Source organism: Achroia grisella, unplaced genomic scaffold, assembly GCF_030625045.1.
Source record: "Achroia grisella isolate CSIRO2021 unplaced genomic scaffold, CSIRO_AGI_Agris_v1 utg327, whole genome shotgun sequence".
Classification (NCBI taxonomy): Eukaryota; Metazoa; Arthropoda; class Insecta; order Lepidoptera; family Pyralidae; genus Achroia; species Achroia grisella.
Window position 1 is genome coordinate 1368435 of NW_026712799.1, and position 20601 is coordinate 1389035.

Sequence of the window (20601 nt, forward strand, 5' to 3'; positions counted from 1 at the left end):
AATAATCCGTAATCGTCGCCTATACAGCACATGAATAGCACCAGAGATATTACGTGATACCAGTCTGGATTTCTAAGATGTCATGCCTCTTAACCTGCCGCATATAAACTCGAAATACAGCTTACAAATCCAGTAGTTGCCCAACTACTGGATTAATAAGTGTGACTGAGGTACCCAGACGAGTTTATATGAAATCTACCTCTTTAAAGCAGAAATAAAAAATGTCTTTCTTAATATATATATAAGCAACTAAAACCTTCAAAGTTCTTAAAACTATTATAAAAATAGATTCGACATTAATCAGTAGACAGCTGGCCCTTACACCAATAATCCAATGCAGAATGCAGATAGTGCACTCAAACCTATAGACAACATAATTTCTTACTCTTAACTTAAGTATTTCTGTCTTGAAACTTATAATAATATGTTATTAAAAGACAATACTGGTTGGATTTGAAATGGCTTCATATTTAGAATCCCTGTTTAGACATTCCAGACAGTATAAGCAAAATCTTTTTCAAATGTCTCTCAATTGATTTATTTGGCTCAATTGTATCTTTTTTAATTGTCTCAATCAAAATTCTAATATTCGCCAGCCATTCCAAAATAGTCCAGTATAAAGATATTGAGCAAGCATTTATTGGCTAACTAATAGCTTAAAGATACTCATTTGAACACATTAAAAAGGTGGAAGCCACACTTCAAAATTATTTCTATATTCCAATTTCTTGCGCAAGGCAACCTCGAAAGCAGCATCACGGGCTGCATCACGTGGACCTCGTGTATCACGTGCACCTTCCCGTACCACCTCCCGGGCCGCACGGAGGAACTTTGACACTTGGGCAACACTCTCGCGTGCATCTTCCATTGGTAACTGGAAAATAGAGTCCACGATTAACGGGGTATCTAAGGGGTAATGTACTTTATGATATCTGCGATAATCTTTATGTCTGTAGATTATCACTTTCCTTGCAGTTTAAAAACCCAACGTCATTTTATTTACCTTTTTGTTCACGTAAAAAGTGGAGAGAAAAGAAGGACCAAACAACTTCAACAAAACCTAGTTAGACTAAAAGAACGTAAAAAATTGTAAACAAATAAAGTCTTACAAAGAAAGGTTGCTCTTGGCACGTTTACATGGAACAAAACTTAAAGGTATAAGGGAGAACGAAAATCTGTAATATATAGGATCATTCATCCGACATTATCGTCATCATCATCATTCTCTCTTCTTTTGGAGTTGGTGTAATATTATTTCCTTCATATTTATCTCATACACGGCCATGTCATCTATCCCAAAGTCCTTCCTATCCTTAATTAAAAGAAAACCATTATTGCGAAATCTTACTTGGTCGTCACCAGACACTGTGTGAGGATATATCCGCACCCACTGACCCATTCGACCCGTCGCGCGGTGCCACTGCACCCCGTTACCCCAAGAGCAGGCGCTTAGCATTCGTCTGCGACTTGCCGCTGTCGCATAACCACCTTTCCACGACTCGTCCACTGAATCTGATGATGTGATGGCTACACTTGGCGTAGACTGGAATATTAGTAACTAGATTATGTACGTGCTGTAATAGAATATGGAATCTGCTAGACTCATTTAAATTCCAAATATATTACATTCATTAAGAGAACCTTAATATACTGGTATATTTTCCCAATACCAAAGGTTCTAAGTACCGATCTGACTGATACTAAAAAACTTTGTATATTATTTTATATTAATGACTAAAATTATTGTTAATCATACAAATATCAAACTTAATTAATCCCAACGACTGCGGTAGTCGAGGACACTGAAATGGTGGATTCAAATGTACCCAGCCAAACCCAATCATGTTAAATATTGCATTCAAATGACATCTGCATAAAAAAATTCCCGTGACTACCTCATTTAGGATAATATATTATACTTATTACATACAGTTATAAAAATATTCTGCAAAAATATATTTCCATCGCGTGTTTTATTCTAATTATAGAACAAATAAATCATGACAAGAATTGGAAACAATAGAATTCCTACTCGTAGTTATAAAAATATCTCCTTTATCATGTAACGATTTTAGACTCTATGCTTTTCAGAATAAAGTACATTAAAGAATACAATTGCTATTGTTTAATACGTATGATTTGAATTGATTTCCGCTTGTCCTTGGTAACACGCAGACATAACTTAGTTGTTTAATGGTAATTGGACCTAGTTTGATAGTCTAAAAATGGCACCTAAATTACATTTGTAGCAGATGTTAGTAACAATCGATAGAATATTAGTCAGTAACAATATGTAGGATAATAGTATATTATTAGGATTACTAGTGGCCATACTTACTTTTTCTATCTGTAAACATCTCCCTATAGAATATATTATAATAAAAATAAGAGTATTGAAAAGTATAAACCATAGAATAGTGATTCTAAAAAATTGGCTTATTAAATCTTAAGTTATTCTTACAATTGTTTCTAATTATAGTAGTATTAATACTGTATGTAAAAGTGCAAGAAATAATAAAGGTTTTCGCTCAGAATATTACCTATTAAGATAATTTAATAATAAAATAATTAAATAAATAATTCACATACCGCCATCTAGTTCCAAGCTAAATATAACTTCTGTTATGAGTATTAGATAATATATTGATGCCTTTTTTGCAAATGTATGTATTTACAAAAAGGCATCCATAGAAAACACCCAGACTGGTACAAACAATCATACTCACGAATATTTCTATTTGCACCGTCCGAGGAAATGATCCTTGAGGTAAAAGTAAAGCGATCATTAAGGTAAAGCAATGTGCTAAACCGTTAGACAACCATGTGCATCAGTTTTAGATAACAGTTTCCCTCTGTTATATATATTATCTGATATATATAATATCAACATACGAACATAACTTTTTTTTTACTAAAGTTATTATTACCTGAACATCTGAATTGTCCGAACTTTCAGGTGAGGACATAGATAATTGTCCAATGTTTAGTTCCTTGGTTGTTTCACTAGTATCCTGAAATTACAAAAAAATATACAATGTCATATGTATAATCTTCCCACTGACATTACTCGCAGAACCAATGCTACTTTGTGATTACCGGAAAACTTTGTAGACTATGTCCTTAGTTTAAAAAAATCTAAGAATTGTAGTAGTAAAGAAATCAACTCAACTATTATACTACGAATAAATTTTATGGTCTACTTGCGAGTATTTACCAGCAAAATTATTTTGGCAAAGAAGCTGACTGAACCGACATTTACGAGGAACCACTAATCTTTAACATTCCGGCAGACAGACATGTCATTACCTGTAATTATACTGGTAACAGGTTGCATGCCAGAAACAGAGGTACAGAGAAACGGATTAAGACAACGTTCTAGACAGTAAAGTCGGTGAAAGAATATATGTACACGAACATTGACTGACACTGGTCATCCGCATCCCCCTAGGCAGCGAAGTTTGGGGCCTCAGGCCGAACCCTTTTGTCCCTGCATCAACTCCGGGGGCAATAACCTCCGGGTAGCTGGATTGTAAGCCTCTTATGGCAGGAGTACCATACTTGGGGAAAAAATTATATTTTTATAGTATTTTTTTTTATAATTGTTATTTTATATAATTTTTTTTTACTTGGACATGAAATGCTTACAGTAGCTTTTTCACTGTCACATCCGACTGTGCTGGGTGGTAGGGTGACACAATGTATCGGCATAGGCCGACGACGTCGCCATCTGGTACCGCGTCTTACGGTTGCACTTGAAGCTGTCGCCGGCCGAGATATACCGCCCTCATCCTCCGAACAATAACTACAACAAGGACAATTAAATATTAAATTAAAAAAAAGCAGACAACAAGTTAGTGAATCTGAATCTGAAGTAGATCTGAGGCTCATGCCGATTACAGATACCCTGAATACATGCTTCAAACGCCATAACTACTTTATACTACTTCCTTATAACAATAATAAAAATCTGGATAATTCAATATCTAGTCTTTCAACAGCGCTATTCAGTCCCAAGCTAAGCATAGCTTGTATAGTCGGTACTAGAAATACATACATTGTGTCTAAGGCTAGAAATATAGTCATAAAATCTATATTTCCCAATGTTTTAAAGTTGAAATTAAATATATTTATTTATTTATTTATTTTTATTTATTTATTCATTTCAATATTACAACACCATTACAGTATATCCAAATCGGTATCGCAACTTAGTAAAGTATACATATATATATATATATATATATATATATATATATATATATCAATTTACAACATAACATATTTTATTACATAATATAAACATTATAAAAATTCTAGATACTTTTGAATGGCTTCTGTGATCTTCGGCAGACTACAATCAAAAATATCAATATCATTTCTGATATTGTTCAGTATCTCTAAAGCACGGGTTACAGATGAATATTTTAGTAAATTGGTCCTGGCTACCGGAATACTGAATAAAACGGGATGACGGCGCGCGCCCACGTAACCATTGGGTACCCATAGCTGAATTTGCTCTAATATTTCTGGGTGATGCACCCACCCTCGCAGCACACTCACAACATATTTTACGAGAGAGACATCTCTTCTATGATTTATTGTAGACAAATAAATTTACCTATGAATGTTTACATGATTTTGTCCCTGTAGTAACGAAAGACCGGTGTGCTTCATCGGCAGTCCTAGTAGGTCGAACAGTTCATGAAGCATTGGCTGCTTTACAGTCACGTCTGCTTCGCAGTCTGCACCCAGCGCCGGGGACAAATTCACCTTGAAAATTATTATTTCCTTACTATAAGAATCAGTCGTTCATTTCTTTGTTACTTTGTTGGTTTGGCAAACCGCCTTACTTCTGATAGTCGCGGGTTTGATTCTCCGCATAGTACAAATATTTGTTGTAACTGTTGCACATAAGTTGCATACTGCTTATTTTACTATCGGTCTGGGTGTTTTCTATGTATAATATATAAGTATATATGAAAAAAAATGTATCTATGTATTTGTATCAGTTATATAGTACCCATAACACAAGCATTAGCTATCTAAATTAGATCTCTAGATCTAATTTAGAGATGGCGCTGTATGAATTGTCCTAAGATTATTATTATTATTATGGTGTAGAAAAAAATTACTGTATAAGTTACTATTGTGTTATTCTACACAATTGATACATTGTTATAAATAAAAAATAAAATAAATATATGGACAGCTTTACTATAAATAAAACGCTATTACTTCAAAAAATTACTTTTTTATACTATTGTGGCAAAAAAGGTGGCAAGTCATCTGATGTAATCGTGTGTAAAAGTGGTGACCGTAGCCTATATATACAAAAACAAATATCACAGCTCATAGACATTAATCACCATTCAAAATCCCAGCTTATAAAGCAAGTTGATCGGCGAATGCAATATGTAAGGAAACGGAAACCTTTTTATAAAGTCTAATTTATTATTGTTACAATTTTTTATCGACTTCTATAACTTTCACCTTTATAAACATTTCAAAATTATTGTCAGTTACATCAAAGCATCAATTATATAACTATGATATATAAATACAAAACTTCAAAATTACCTCTATTAGCCAGGGCTTCAAAGAATCGTCAAGAAGTACATCAAATCCATAGAATTCGAAGCAATTCCTAGCTGGGGGAGTGCCGGCTGCCTGAGCTAACAGAGTCAACGTCACCAAAGCTCTGATTCTTTGCCACACCAACCATTCGGCTGCACCCCAACGTCCTATTAACGCCCTTCTAACTTGTTTCAGTGTCCACTTACAACCTAAAAGTTAGTTCAAATTTATATTTAAATGAGTTATAAATAATTTTATTTATTTATTTCTAATGCTTGAAAATGACACATATATAAAACATAAAGTGGTAATGGCTAGGCCCAAAACTCAAATAGATAACCGATGTTAAATAATATATTATCATTCTCAAATCGTACATGCCGCCAAATCAATAATATTAAAAGTAAACAAGGACTGTTCTCTGCGACATAATATAGAGAATGGTTTAACAGTACTAGAATTGACTGGATGGAATCCATAGAACAGCGTTCTGTGGTTAATATAGAAATGCCTACGATGAAATCTAAAAAGAATATTCAAAAATAATATGTGTATCAAATTGTATAATACGTCATGACTTTTCCCTACCACACTTTTCGCTGCTCAAAAATGATACTAAATTGGAATTTAGTCATTTCAAGAGAACGTATCAACATTTAAAGACGATAAAAAGAGATGGAAGATCATGTAAAGTGGCAATAGCTCTACTGGTAAGAGAGTAGCTCTTAAATTATGAATAAATAAATAACTGATTACCGTGTCGTCGTGTTTGGCTTGGAATGTAGCCAAAAGTTTGATAGTTCATGTAGTGGGAATAATTTCGAAAATTGAGTAATAAAAATATCTCTAAAACTTACCACTACCTATTCTGTCCTTGCATTCTGCATATCTTGGTCCTGATTTATTTAAAGATGAATTAGTGAGGTGTCTGTATGGATTATGAATATCCGTCAGTGTATACTTATCAGTCCCTGGAATAATAATGAGATGAATAATTATTTTATTGTACGGAACATTCCATTGATGTTCTAAACATCCATCAAAAATAAAACAGTGTGTTAAACTGCTAGACCATTGAGGCCGTAAAACCTACCTTTAAGTTAAAAAGGGTCTTATTTCTCTCTTTAATTAACAAATATAGTTAGTGTAAATATAGAGAACTAGCTGTAGCCCTGGGCACCGTCCGCTTGAATTACAGAAACTTAAAGTAACTAGTCGTCATGAAAATCTGATGAAATACCACATACATCGAAATGTACTCGTAATTACTCGTAGTAATAAATACGAGCTCATACATATATCTTTTTATAATGTGTCACTCCCGGGCTGCTACTGAAAATCAGAGTTTTGTTCGTTGAGTAAATTGTTCACTGAGTAGCTCATCTCATTCATGTCCCTGTGGCACCTAAAATATATTTATTTTTATGATTTCATTTTACGTGTAAGTTAAAGTGTATTGTGTGTTTTGTGTTTATGTATAATTTTCTTACAAGTATATAGTTGTTTATAAAGATTTTACCTATATATCCATCTTTATCTTTCTTTTGCTGTAATACCTATAAATAGGGGGATAAATAAATTAAAGCTAAATAGCTTACCAAATCTAGCTAATCCCTCGGCATACATGTACGCTGTCAGAGGCCGGTATCCAGGTACGCACACGTATAGCCGTAGGTCAAACTTATAGCCAGCTATCAGCAACGGCCGCTCGATATACCGCTGCACCACAGCCGAACTACCACAACGCATCTCACATATACTCTGCAATTTAATAATAATAATTTCAGGAGTATTCACACAACGCCATCTAAACCCAAATAAAGCTAGCGAAAGCTTGTATTACGGGTACTTGATAAGTGACAGAAATAAATAGAGTTTTTTTTTTCTTAAATACATACATATTATAAATAGAAAACACTGCACCGTGCGAGGAATCGAACTCACGACCATCGGAAGGAAAGTGGTGTACTTAACCGCTAGACCACTTACGATCAATCCTTGGTTATCTATATTTGTCAACTTCTTGTTACATACAAATTTTTATTATTATATAATAGAATTTTCATGATATGATGAAAACGTAATATAAAACATTATAAGCAATAACAATTTACAACTTAGGTTTGGATGTTCTGGTTTTTATTATCATGTTAATTTTCGTGAAGTGCCAATTAAAGTATCAAAATTGAAGTTAAGGCGAGCAGCACAGGTACAATTTAATGACGTCCCATAAAATATATCCATCCTTGAACATAAAAACCAACTTTATTGTACTTTAGCCATGAAACTATACAAAGTTACAAACTTGCAATGAAACTACTAAGAATTTGTATATTAGTTCAATTACAAGCGATCATGTACACAGGTAACAAGATAAGTTCTGCACTACAACAATATTTTTAATTGTTTGTAGATGTGAATAATTTTATTCACATCAAGATACACTTATTATACGACGGTACATACATAATTTTTCAATAGTCATTTAATAGCAATTGAAAAATCAATCATCAAATTTTTAATTATTTTTTTCTACGAATAAATAAGTGTATTAATGTATTAATGGAAATGATTATAAAAGATTGTAATATGAATGAAGCCGTATTGCAGAACATATCTAGATACCTACATATAACTTAATCTTTTATCTAAAGTGCTCTAGCTGCATTTCGCGGCACTGTTGGCCGTGCATTTAGGTAAAATATATCTTACATGTTAACCTGGGAAACTATCTATCTGTATGCTAAATTCCATTTGAATTTGAGCAAGAATTTTTCGTGAAAGAGTAACAAACATCACTATCCATTTGCACTAACTATCGCTTTTATAACATTCGATTCAATATTAATGAATATGATTTTTTGTATTGCTCTGGATGTTTTCTATGTATATTATGTATGTAGTTTAAAAAAATCTGCATTTATTAAAATATTCTTATTAGTTCTTTAGTGTAGCCGTTGTGTGAATTGTCCAGGAATATTATTTATTATTACAACATACTGAACTTTGTGGTAATGAAATGAAGACGTCCAAAGGCGTCAAAATCTATTTTGCGACATTTGAATTATTATTATTGATAATGGTTAGCAACAGCTAGGACGTCAATTTTTTGCTATTCCAGTTAATTTAGTATAAACTACTTACACGAAACAGAAAAATCCCTCTGCCCTGACTCTGTGCAACTGGTTTGTGAATCCAAACAACGTTTGAAGCTGTCTCATCCTCGCTCCGCCGCAGTCGGGAAAACTCCGATACTAATTTAGCATACTCTAATGGCAAGTGGTAACACGGTGGACTGTAAATGACAAAACGACCATTATACTAACTAATTAAGGATCATCTAGAAGATAAAATATTTATGTTTTTTATATTGTACTAGCTACATGTACTGTACTAGCTCACGGGTGTACATGTATTATTGTACACATAAACATTCCTCTTGAATCACTCTATCTATTGCTAAAAATTGCATTAAAATCCATTGCATAGTTTAATAGATCTAAGCTAACAAACAGCAGAAGCTACTTTGTTTTATACTATATAAAAATACCATAATAAATTTCAGATTAATCAGTCTAAGTAATGAATAAACCAAGTAAATATTACTACATTTAGTCAACCTTAAAACATATATAAATACTTTTATTAAATAAATTTCACTATTGTAATATTATGTTTCTTATGTTATCACCATATATGAACACTTAAATAAAATATTTAAATGTTGATTGACCATTATACTGGTTTCTTCATTTTTGTTTTTGATTTTCGAGCAATTTTGATCGAATCACATAGCAAAAATTAATGCTTAACATTAAAGAAAAATCGTAAAATGTAAAACATTGAGTAATCAACTAACTAATAAAATGTTATGCTATAAATTTAAAAACACTGATTACTTCACTTAAGTTTATTTTTATAAAATAAAACCCTCCGCAAACATTACCGTTTTGCCTGCATAGGCCATGAGGTCAATAGGAAATACCACGCACGAACTTACTAACCTTTTAACTTAAATGAACTTCGATTTCAGCCTATGTTAAAGGGAAAACTTACTGGAAATGAATGTAAGTAATATAATCTAGGTAGCTTAATTTGAAACCTTGAAAGAACATTATTCAACTAAATTGATTTATGTTGGGTTGTCGTAATTGAATTGTGAGACAAATAGAACTTTTTCGTTTACATGGAAATAAATGTTGACTGCTATATTTAGGGCAAGTCAAGCAATCCATTATACATTTCATAGTAGAAGATATAGGTACTATAAATTAGTCTAGGAACCAGTTGGCAATGTTATTTAATATGAATCCGTATTATTAATATGATATTATCGGTACGGTAATTCAGACTCAGAACTGATAATTTTAAAAAGTTTGACATTGTTTTTCCTAGAGGTTTTCTTAACTCCGTAAATTTATTTGACCGGTTTATATATCCGGCAAGTGAGTATATTTAACATTAACAAAATTATTAAATTTAACGTTAGCGAGCACAATCTCAATTTATCAATTTTACGTACAGTTTTTATTCGTATAGATTGATATTGAGTCACAGAGACACGCTTCAGAAAATAAGCTATGGATTATAAACACCCTAATATTATAAATAAGTATATATACTAGAATAAAAATTTGAATAAAATATTGAGTAATGAAAGGTTTGTTCGTAGATATATATTACAACTAGATCAACTTTGAAGTAGTACTTCAGGATAAATGTAACGGTTGTCAGCCCTAACATTAGTAAAAGTTCGGTTTCAAGTCATGTAGAGAAATAATTTCCCATAATTCAATGGTCATAAAGTCCTACCTGGTTGTTATCGGAAAAGAAGTTTACATAAGAACACCATATCTAACATCGACATATTCCATTTTATTTTCAAATTGCGAATCCTCGTGTTACGCTATGGCTTATGCGTAACACGCAACATTTATTTCAAATACTTTTGGAGAGTCTTCAAACATTAGGGACATGTCAAATAAAAAAAGAAATGTCGAAGTACAATACTATATCAAACCACCTGCCAATTGTTATTTTTTAGGTGGGATTATAATATGTTTTTATGACAACATCTATTTAATTTCGTTATATCATTTCAGATACCTTATCATATTAATTTAAAAACTATAAACAATAAAAAGTATTATAATAATTATAACAATTTTATGAACATGAGTATTTAATGAATCTAAGATTAAGTTTCATAAAAGGATGCCGATAATGATATTTAACAAAAATGTAAATATATATATATATATATATATATATACATATATAGGTATATGTCAATATTGGTATGTAAATACAAATATACACTTAAATAAATAATATATCTGTTCAACAAACATTCAATAAAATGGAATATAAATAATCCATCAAGTGAATGATGTGATTTCAATTTGGTACTAATTCCATTCTGAAAAAAAGTCAGCCTGCTGAACCCCACTATACTGTGGAAACTTGCAACAGCATTCAAATATTCATGTTACTTTCTATTTTCAGCCATATTTACGAGTGGCGTAGTCAGTGAACGAACGAGCAATAACTAACGTCATACCCCGACGCTCTAAGCTTACTTCATCCAAGGGACATTTGTAACCGAGACTCTTTTTTAGGGTTTCGTAGTAAAAAGATAAAATGAAACCATTTTGGTGTCATGTAATGAACCATACGTATAGTTTATACATACAATATATGTTAAATCCACCTTTTTAATCCATATTTTAGTAATATTAATGCTATATTTGTTTTAAAAATACCTAAAATTTATTGATTTTTTATATTTTCTATCTTTTATTCCTATTTTGCATCATTTATATTTTTAGACTATAAAATATATTATAAAATAGCCATTTTCATTTTAACTAATTCGGGCTGTTTAATTCTAATATAACAAGATATAAATAATTTTCAAGATACACTTCTAAATTATATAAAAATTTTAATCAAATTAAATATTTTCTATAAAATATATTTTATTTGCTAAAAGCTTAGGTCTATATACATTTTCCAATTGTTACACTTCCAAATGTACACACGCATTGCTCGTTGTTAAATATCTTTACTTGATGTATCAATAACTAAAATAATGTGATTCATAAGGGAATGCATAGTCACACAAATCTATACTGTTAATATTTGAGAACCTATATTACATATACCCAAATGCATCGAGAATTGTATTCTAATGTGAAGCGAGCATCGAAATCGAAACAAAAGTACGACATTCGTTCGGCCGCCTTTTTGCAATCGTCACGCGACTACGGTACCACTTGGGGGTAATTGCCAAGTTATTGTTCATTAGTAATAGAATCTATAATTTCATATTGCCCTGAACTTTCACCTTGTGTCAACCAATTAATTAGTTTGACCTTTAAAAGTTCTAAAAACTACATAAACTATGACCTAACTGGTGTAATTGAGTTTGCTATTTCAGTCAACATTTTTTTAATGTAGATACTTTGTATTTAATTATTTTTAAGACCTGGAATGGGAAATCGTCCAACTATCCACCTGGTGGTAAGTGGCAACTGCTAGCTATATACATACATGATGATCTCCACGGACATAACGTGAAGTGTAGCGCACGTAGTACCCCTTATGTACTGCCGTTCCGTAGGCAATACAGCAAAGGCTCTTTCCTTAAACCGTAACTCACCTCGTAAAGAAGCTGTTTTCTTTTATTTTTACCGTTATTTCAATTTTTTTATACAGTTTACCTCTGGCGGTTAATGTTTATAGGGTAGACCAAAAGATAATAAGGGTCTAAATGGTCCCAGAAAACTATCATTTACTAGTAAAATATAAAAATTAAGATTTAAGGCAACACTGTGTTATTTTTAATATTATAAGAAGTGTTTATTATTCAATTAGTTTTTTTTTGTCTATTACTCAATTATATACCTAGATTTTAAAGACTTGACATAGATAATTTACAAAATAGGCTACTGCGGTAATACCTACTATATTTTTCCAAATTCATTGCTGGAAGCGTAATAATTGTACTTGATCGCTTGTACCTGAAAGCTTAAGCACATGAAAGCTCTGTAACTAGCATTTCAATCATTGAACACTTCATAAGTACTTAACCTAAATAAATGTAATAATATACCTTATTACATTCATATATATATATATATATATATATATAATACACACAGTATAATACACAGTTAATTCAAAAATAAAAACGCTTTTACATTTTAAGCAAAACAAATAGTATCGACATTCCATTTTCATTCATCTGAATATAATAAACATTTATTTTTAAGTCCTTTACAAGCAACTATTAATAGTTCTTGTACACGAATTTGTAATAAAAGTTCAGTAGAGTTATAGTACAATACTAGCCGACTCTGGGACTTCATACTCGTATATATTTTTTGTTTGTATACCTACCAATTGGAATAAAATAAACGCAGGATTTTAAATGAAACTTACTTCTTGTAATACACTAGCTGTACACGCGACTTTGTCCGCGAGGAAATTAACTTTATTTTCTAAAATAAAAGTAGGCTAAGTTACTCCTTACTATATCAGCTACCTGCCAAAAAAAGTCCCGTCAAAATCGGTTCAGCTATTTCAGAGATTAGCCGGGACAATCAAACAGACAGAAAGTTAAAATTGTAAAAAAAAATATTTTGGTATATGTGCCGTATTTATATTCATATGCATGTAGTAAAAAAAATATTACATACAGACACTCTTTATGTAATATTTTATTTATATGTTGAGTTGAATTGAATTTTATTTATAGGTATAGACACATCTGTTAAGTCGTTTAAAGATTATAAACATAGACGTAACATAAATACATAAACGTCCAGATGGAGAGATAAAAATTCTAACAATATTAATAATAATACATTTTAAGATATATTAGTTTAAAAATGTTTTGTTATTTATTAATTGTTAGTCATCTCGTCCCTGATTAAGCAGAGATTGTGTTATAGATACTAGACAACTGATGTAAATACTTAGATTTTTTTTTTTAAATACAGTGAGAGTTTCCTATGTATGTATAATTATTACGATACATAGGAAATTCATGAGTATGTACCGTGCAAGAAATCGAACCCGCGACCATCGGAAAGTAATGTAGTGTAAACCGGCCGAGGCCGTTAATATAAAATAGACTCTGTCAGCTGTTGTCAAGTATTATTGACAAGAACTATTATTGTGCATATTTGTAACAATATATAAGTAATATAATTGTACAACCGCGATATAACCTAAAAGTCATTGTCTGATATATGGTTTTATTTCGGTCCAAATCAGATTTTTGTATTGCTATAAAAAAAACTGTTGGGTAATGCCGTGTGACACGCAATGAACGCGTCGTTTCATTCAAATAGTCAATGACGCGCGCGATTCACTCCCGGCTCAGTACGTACACGCCACAATCAACAAATGTTCCCATACTGAACTTTATCAGAGTCACCCAATTCATTGTCTACTTTAACTGTCATGGAAATATACCTCAATTTTCAGGCAAAGTTTATCCATCTGATTAATCTGTATTGGCGTGACGAAAAAATATACTTTGTTTCCTTCTACTGTTAAACGATACCGTGTTCAAAGAAAGTAACTAAATTTAGTGTCATACAAATTAACATGCATGTTCATGAATGATATCGGACGATTAGGTAAGTGATAAATTATTATTCTTCATGTGAAATTCTAACTATCTGTAAAAATGGTAATTTAATAATTCAAAGGATACAAATAAAAACAAAACTATTAATAGAATGTTTTATAGGCATAAATCACTAATTTACTTGTGTGAAAACTGTATTTTTTAATATATGTCGTATAAATTACCTGTATCTCTTTTTATTAATATAAAATATAACCGGCCATTTCCTAGTGATCTCTGAGACATTTATAATATTAGTACAAGTTATCTGTAATTACATATACTGTTTTAGAGGGTAGTTTTCATAACTGGTGTAGTTATTCAAAAGACTGATATTGAATGGCTGAAATCATAGAGATCCTTAATTGGATCTCTGTTCTCTTTGACTATCCCACAAAAAAAGATTTGAAAAATATATTTTCCCATATAATAAATTTACTTATTCAAGTTGTAAGGTCACCGGCCTTAGATAATATTGAGTGAAGTATTAAAGTTATTTTTGTATCTTTTATGACAATACAAAGAAAAAGAAAAATTGCCCAGGCTAGTTCATTACGAATTACTAGTATAACAGGTTATAAGATAATTTTATATTTATACTTAAATACGTATATATTAAATGTTAAATATATACGCTACTTATTGTTGTGAACATTGTAATTGGTGGTCGTGTATAAAAATAAAAAATATAAAAAGCAACATTTTCTGACAACAAAATATACATAATAGAAACAGAAAACAACAATTCGCTCGGAACCGAAATAATGGGGTAGATGTTATTTTACGACAGCTTTAAATCAATTTTATTAATCTGTTTGTAAAACAACACGAAATCTCGCCAATGTTAATTCCATCAGGATAAATAAAATTATCATTTACGTTTACGTTGTTATTCCAATTCAATAGGTATTGCGTGTAACGGATATATTTTTTATATCTTTTCATCGTTTTAAATTGTAAAAAAGATAACAATACAGCGTACCAAATTAGCGTTTGCTTCTTTTTAGGCTTTTGTTTTTTATAGCCCGATTAGTGTAACGTTCAGAAATTAACAATAAACTTTCGTATCCGAAACTAAACGACTTTCGATATGAACGAGTAAATACAAATAAGTAAAATGTTTAAAATTATAATTAGGGGCTTGATTCTGATGTCGTTTTTATTTTTATTTTTACTATTTGTTGACAAACTCCTTGTTATCTTTATTCTTTTCATTTGAATCTTATATTGGCTTATTGTAGTTGTAAAAAATCGCTTTTAATTTTCTTCAGAAATCTTCTAATCTATCATCCTTATTCAATATCGTTACTCATACTGTTTTATTTTGCGGTAGGCATTGAAAATTAGAGTACATAAAGAAGTATACAAACATGTACGTGTATATTTGTGTTGTTATACTAAGTAAAAGTAAATTAGTAATTCTTACCTGAAATCGTATATAGATCCATAAATTCTACGCATACAACGAAGCAGCCTGGATAGCCCATCCTTCCGACATATCGATCCACCTTTAGGTATATGGTTCATGAACTAAAATAAAAATGTATGTGTATATAAGGAAGGATATGCATTTAACATTCAATTATAATTATTATGAATAGCTAATGGAATCTCTATGATTATAGATATATTTTTACAAAGACAAGAATATACTAATAATAGAATGACATATAAATTTCATGGATAATTTGGACTTCCAGCTCCAGAAGCTCTTTTAAATAAAATCATCGACAACCGAGCTATATTTATCGAAATATTCGAAATTAGGGATCCAAGAATATCTACTTACTGCTGGAAACTAATATGTGCGTCTTTTTTAGAAAAATAAAAGAAATAAGATAATGAGATCACTATTACAGTACTTTATTCTATGATTAACTATTTGATTTTGCCATTAAAAAATATATAGCTATTAATATACAATAGTGGGGTTGATAGCAGAAAGGTGAAAATTTAGGGTTATATGTTTAATGTCGAATCATAATAAAATAAGAAAAAAATATCAATGGAATAATAATTAAATGTTTTGAGGTGGGCCAATCCTTATAACTTATAAAATATAGGTAACAATTTATTTTCAGACCTACCGAACATACATATAAAATTTCAGTACTTTAAAATTCCATCGCGGACAAACGTGATATGAAATTTTTATATATTAAAAGATATAAAAGAGTTTTCCAAATCTATACATTTAAATGAAATTGGAGTGTCTGTTTGTAACATTGAAATAACCGTTTTTACTACATGCATATGAATATAAATACGGTACATATACCAAAATAACATTTTTTACAAGTTTTGTCTGTCTGTCTGTCTGTTTGTTCCGGCTAATCTCTGGAATGGCTGGACCGATTTTGACAGGACTATTATTAGCAGGTAACTTATGTAATAAGGAGTAACTTAGGTTACTATTATATTAGAAAAATAAAGTTACATTCCACGCCGACGAAGTCGCGAGTACAGCTATAAATATATTAAAATAACCAACCTGCCAGTCACCCAGAGTCTTGTAACACGCAGATGGGAAGGCACTTGTCCGCCACCACAGGTTCCATCTATCCTCATTTCCGCTGTACCCCTGGTACATGCGCCATCCACGTTCTGCACAAATCTATACAGAAACAATTAACCACATTCTCTCACTTGCTGGTAGTCGCTTGTTTGATTCCCGTACAATGCAATAACTGACATTGACAGCCTCGGTGGTCTAGTGGTTTAGCATACCGCTTTACTATCCGATGGTCGCGGCTTCGATTCCTCTCACAGTACAAACATTTGTATTCATAAGTATGATTGTTTGTATCGGTCTGGGTGTTTTCTGTGTATAATATATATTTATTTACAAAAAAAATGCATCCATGTATTTATATGAGTTACGCATAACATAAGCTCTGCTTGACTTGGGACTAGATAGTGCTATGTGAATTGTCCTGAGATATTATTATTATTATATTGTTATAATGCAAACATTTGTATACATTTTTATTCTTTTGGTATTAAAGTGGGACTTTTTATCTAATCATGATTTTTTATAAATAATAATTATCCTGGACAATTCACACAGCGCTATCTAGTCCCAAGCTAAGCAGAGCTTGTGTTGTGGTTACTAGACAACTAATATAAATACATGAATGCATTTTTTTTTGTAAATAAATACATATTATACATAGAAAACACCCAGACCGATACAAACAATCATACTCATGAATACAAATGTTTGTACCGTGCGAGGAATCGAAATCGCGACCATCAAACGTATGTAATATAAAGCAGCGTGCTAAACTGCGAGAACCGAGGTCTTCATTTTTTCAATCGACTTTCCATCTACAAACATATTGTGTATTATTACAATAATTTTCATTTTAAATTGAATGGATTTTTTTTTATTTACATGACACCAACTTCTACTTATAAAAAAAACTCATCGAAAACGGATTGATGATTGAACGACGCAGTGGCATATGTACTAATACAAATAATTGTCCCATTAAAAAAAAATAGTACGTATATGATTTCTAATATGTATAAACACTGATACCCATTTAAATATGTAAGTAGCACGTGCATATAGTAAAAATCGACATTGACATTAATACATATCGAAATTTTTCAACTATCTAAAAAGTAAACATCAAAAAGGGACAACCTTGTCAAATTACTTACGCCCCATTTTGTTATGATTAACTAACTTCATACAAGGTGAAAAGGGGCAACCTTGTATAATCAACTGTGCCCTATATTCTCACGATTGACTAACTGATTACAAGGTAAACACGTGTGACGTGTCGCATCTTACCAGTCTAAATTATTATGTGATCGACCGATTAAGGGTCAATGATCTCAAATATCGATACGTGTTTATAATGTAACCATGACCTCAGCCTTCGTAATGTTTTCACTTATTACATTACCCGCGGTTTCATCCACGTGACGTTTATAGCCTATATATTATTCTGATATATAAGCTATATTACTGTAAAGTTTCATTAAAATCTGTTCAGTAGTTTTTGCATGAAAGAGTAACAAACATCCATACTCACAAACTTTCGCCTTTATAATATTATTATTAAGATAAGATTAATACTTGAAGAAAATATATACCTCTCATTCTAAGTTCTATTTATTACTTGAGGAAATGTACTTTTGTTTTTATTATATTTTGTATCAACGTGTTTAATTACAGTGTAATTGTATTGTATTCATTTTTACGAGTAATAATATGTTTACTCCAACCATCATAATGTATGTTGTTTTTATTTTATGATATCCTTACTAATATTATAAATGCAAAACTATTATTTGTTATATTTTTACGAGGCTGAACAGTTATTAATGAAACAAACGTGACGGACGAACAGCCTTATATTTAATCTTTAAAAAAGGCAGACGTAGTTGCTTTATAGAGTTCATTTTAAAAATACTATCAAAAGCCGTTGACCTTTTCGGTAAAAACCATGTACCACTCAAGCGAGTTTTGCAACTCTTCATTTTGAAAATATAAACAGCATATTACCTTGACAAGTAGGCTGGGTCCTGATCCATTATCATTAAGTCGGTATATGAACGGCTCATCATCATTGTAACATCCCTCCATTGTGGGCCTTAATCCTAAAATTTCAGGTATTCAATGTTACATGATAAAAAATAACCAAAAAAGTTCTAGCCTCAAATCAAATCATCTCAATATTTCGTTATAATTTAGGCATATGCCCAAAATTTAAAATGATTCCATGACTGTAGATAAGTTTCCAATACAGTAGTAAAGTAAAATTAAAAATGCGTTGAGTTTTGAGATTCAGTCGGAGGAGTCAACCGGCTGACTCGCCCGCCCGCCCAACACTGTTCAAGTCCGACAGTGCACCCCAGTGTAACTTAGGTAACCCCTACAGTGATTTACAACTGTGCCTTCGTGACACGGAGGCTCTGTAAATGCTACGTAACTACGATAATGCATTTTAAGTCTAATGACACGTCTGTATTTTGCCGAATGCCAAATGAAAGATAATTGGTAAGCACAATGTTTCAAATGACATTTAGTAGTTGTTCATTTCGTTTATTTTTAAACATTATCGTGCAAGTAAAACCCTGGTTATAGATTCATTTGACTGATATAAATTTGGATATTTAATGACTCATAAATAATTGTATTTGGTTATTAATGTTTACGTATAAATTAAAAAAAAAGATTTATTCTGCGCTAGTTGAAACCGTGAAATCGTACATTTTTTTTGCTTATCAGCTAACCAGCAAGGGAAAACTAATTTTCAATTTCTTTTTTAATTCTCAAACTTTGTTCATACAAACACATTCGATTCACAATACATAGAAGTTTCCATATATTTTGAAGAATATTTCAAATATTTCAAGGATGTTCTGTAGTGATAATGCAGTGCACAGAGGCATCACGTCTCAATCCTTAGAAATATCAATGTATATCACAACATGGTATGACATGAGACCCATACACCCGAAAACTTGAAATCTGACATATTGTTACAAGTTGCATAATCTAATAACTTAATGTTCCTGTATCCCGGCCCAGATTTTACTTATGAAATATGTCAATGGTAAATTACATTACTAATAACGACATGTTAAAAAGGGATATATAGGTAGATTAACGGAAGTATAGTTCCGTTTTGCACTAGTTAATTTTGTGGATCGAATCACACATTCATGCCTAGTAAAATGATAATTTCTTTAAATAATTTGGTCTGAAAGGTAAAATTACTACAGTCAACTAATAAAACAACGATTTCAGTACTCGTAAATGGCAATGCATCCTAAGGTTTGCTATCTTCAGTATATGGTGCCAGGTGCCGGTATATTCAGAATTCTCGAAGTTTCTATTAATGCATAATAGAAACTTCGAGAATTCTGAATATAACATGGCATGCAGAAACATACTATTATAGAAAATGCATGACATGTAATATACGCATTATACGAAACTTCTTATTCGTATTTCCCACACGAATATATGCAAACTACGTCGTATCAGTTTTAATTAAACACGTATAAAACTTTAAATGGAAATCGTTCCCAGTTCACTGTAACCCAGTTTCAGTCGTTGCGTGTTACGCGTGATTTCTTATTATCATAAAAAGTCTATCCAGGGCCCCTCGAAACAAAATGATTACTTTCCTTATTATTCGCCGGCAGACGACCCCTTTGGCTTAGCGTTGTATTTCGTTATCATCCTGTCAGATCCCTTACCCGGTAGACAGAGAGAATTGAATACCAATGACCTAACCCAGTCAACAATTGTTCGAAATTATGATCAATTTTTATTCACTTATGGAGATTAAATATTAACATCTTAGACTGCGTACATGTTACTTACTGACTGAAGTGTCCTGGCAATTCTTAACTATTTCATTCTATCC

General features: G+C 31.5%; 1 protein-coding gene across 1 annotated transcript; it reads right to left on the minus strand.

Annotated features, from left to right (window-relative positions):
* Positions 1 to 679: 679 nt before the first annotated feature.
* LOC131843695 (probable tubulin polyglutamylase TTLL2) lies at positions 680 to 18809 on the minus strand. Its single transcript, XM_059192387.1, has 12 exons — positions 18729 to 18809; positions 16704 to 16826; positions 15639 to 15742; positions 8719 to 8869; positions 7173 to 7335; positions 6432 to 6545; positions 5578 to 5783; positions 4619 to 4770; positions 3646 to 3802; positions 2928 to 3011; positions 1349 to 1543; positions 680 to 874 (listed from the first exon to the last, which is right to left on the minus strand). Exons 1-12 carry the CDS (start codon positions 18807 to 18809, stop codon positions 680 to 682), a joined length of 1725 nt encoding a protein of 574 aa, XP_059048370.1.
* Between the last annotated feature and the right edge of the window lie 1792 nt (positions 18810 to 20601).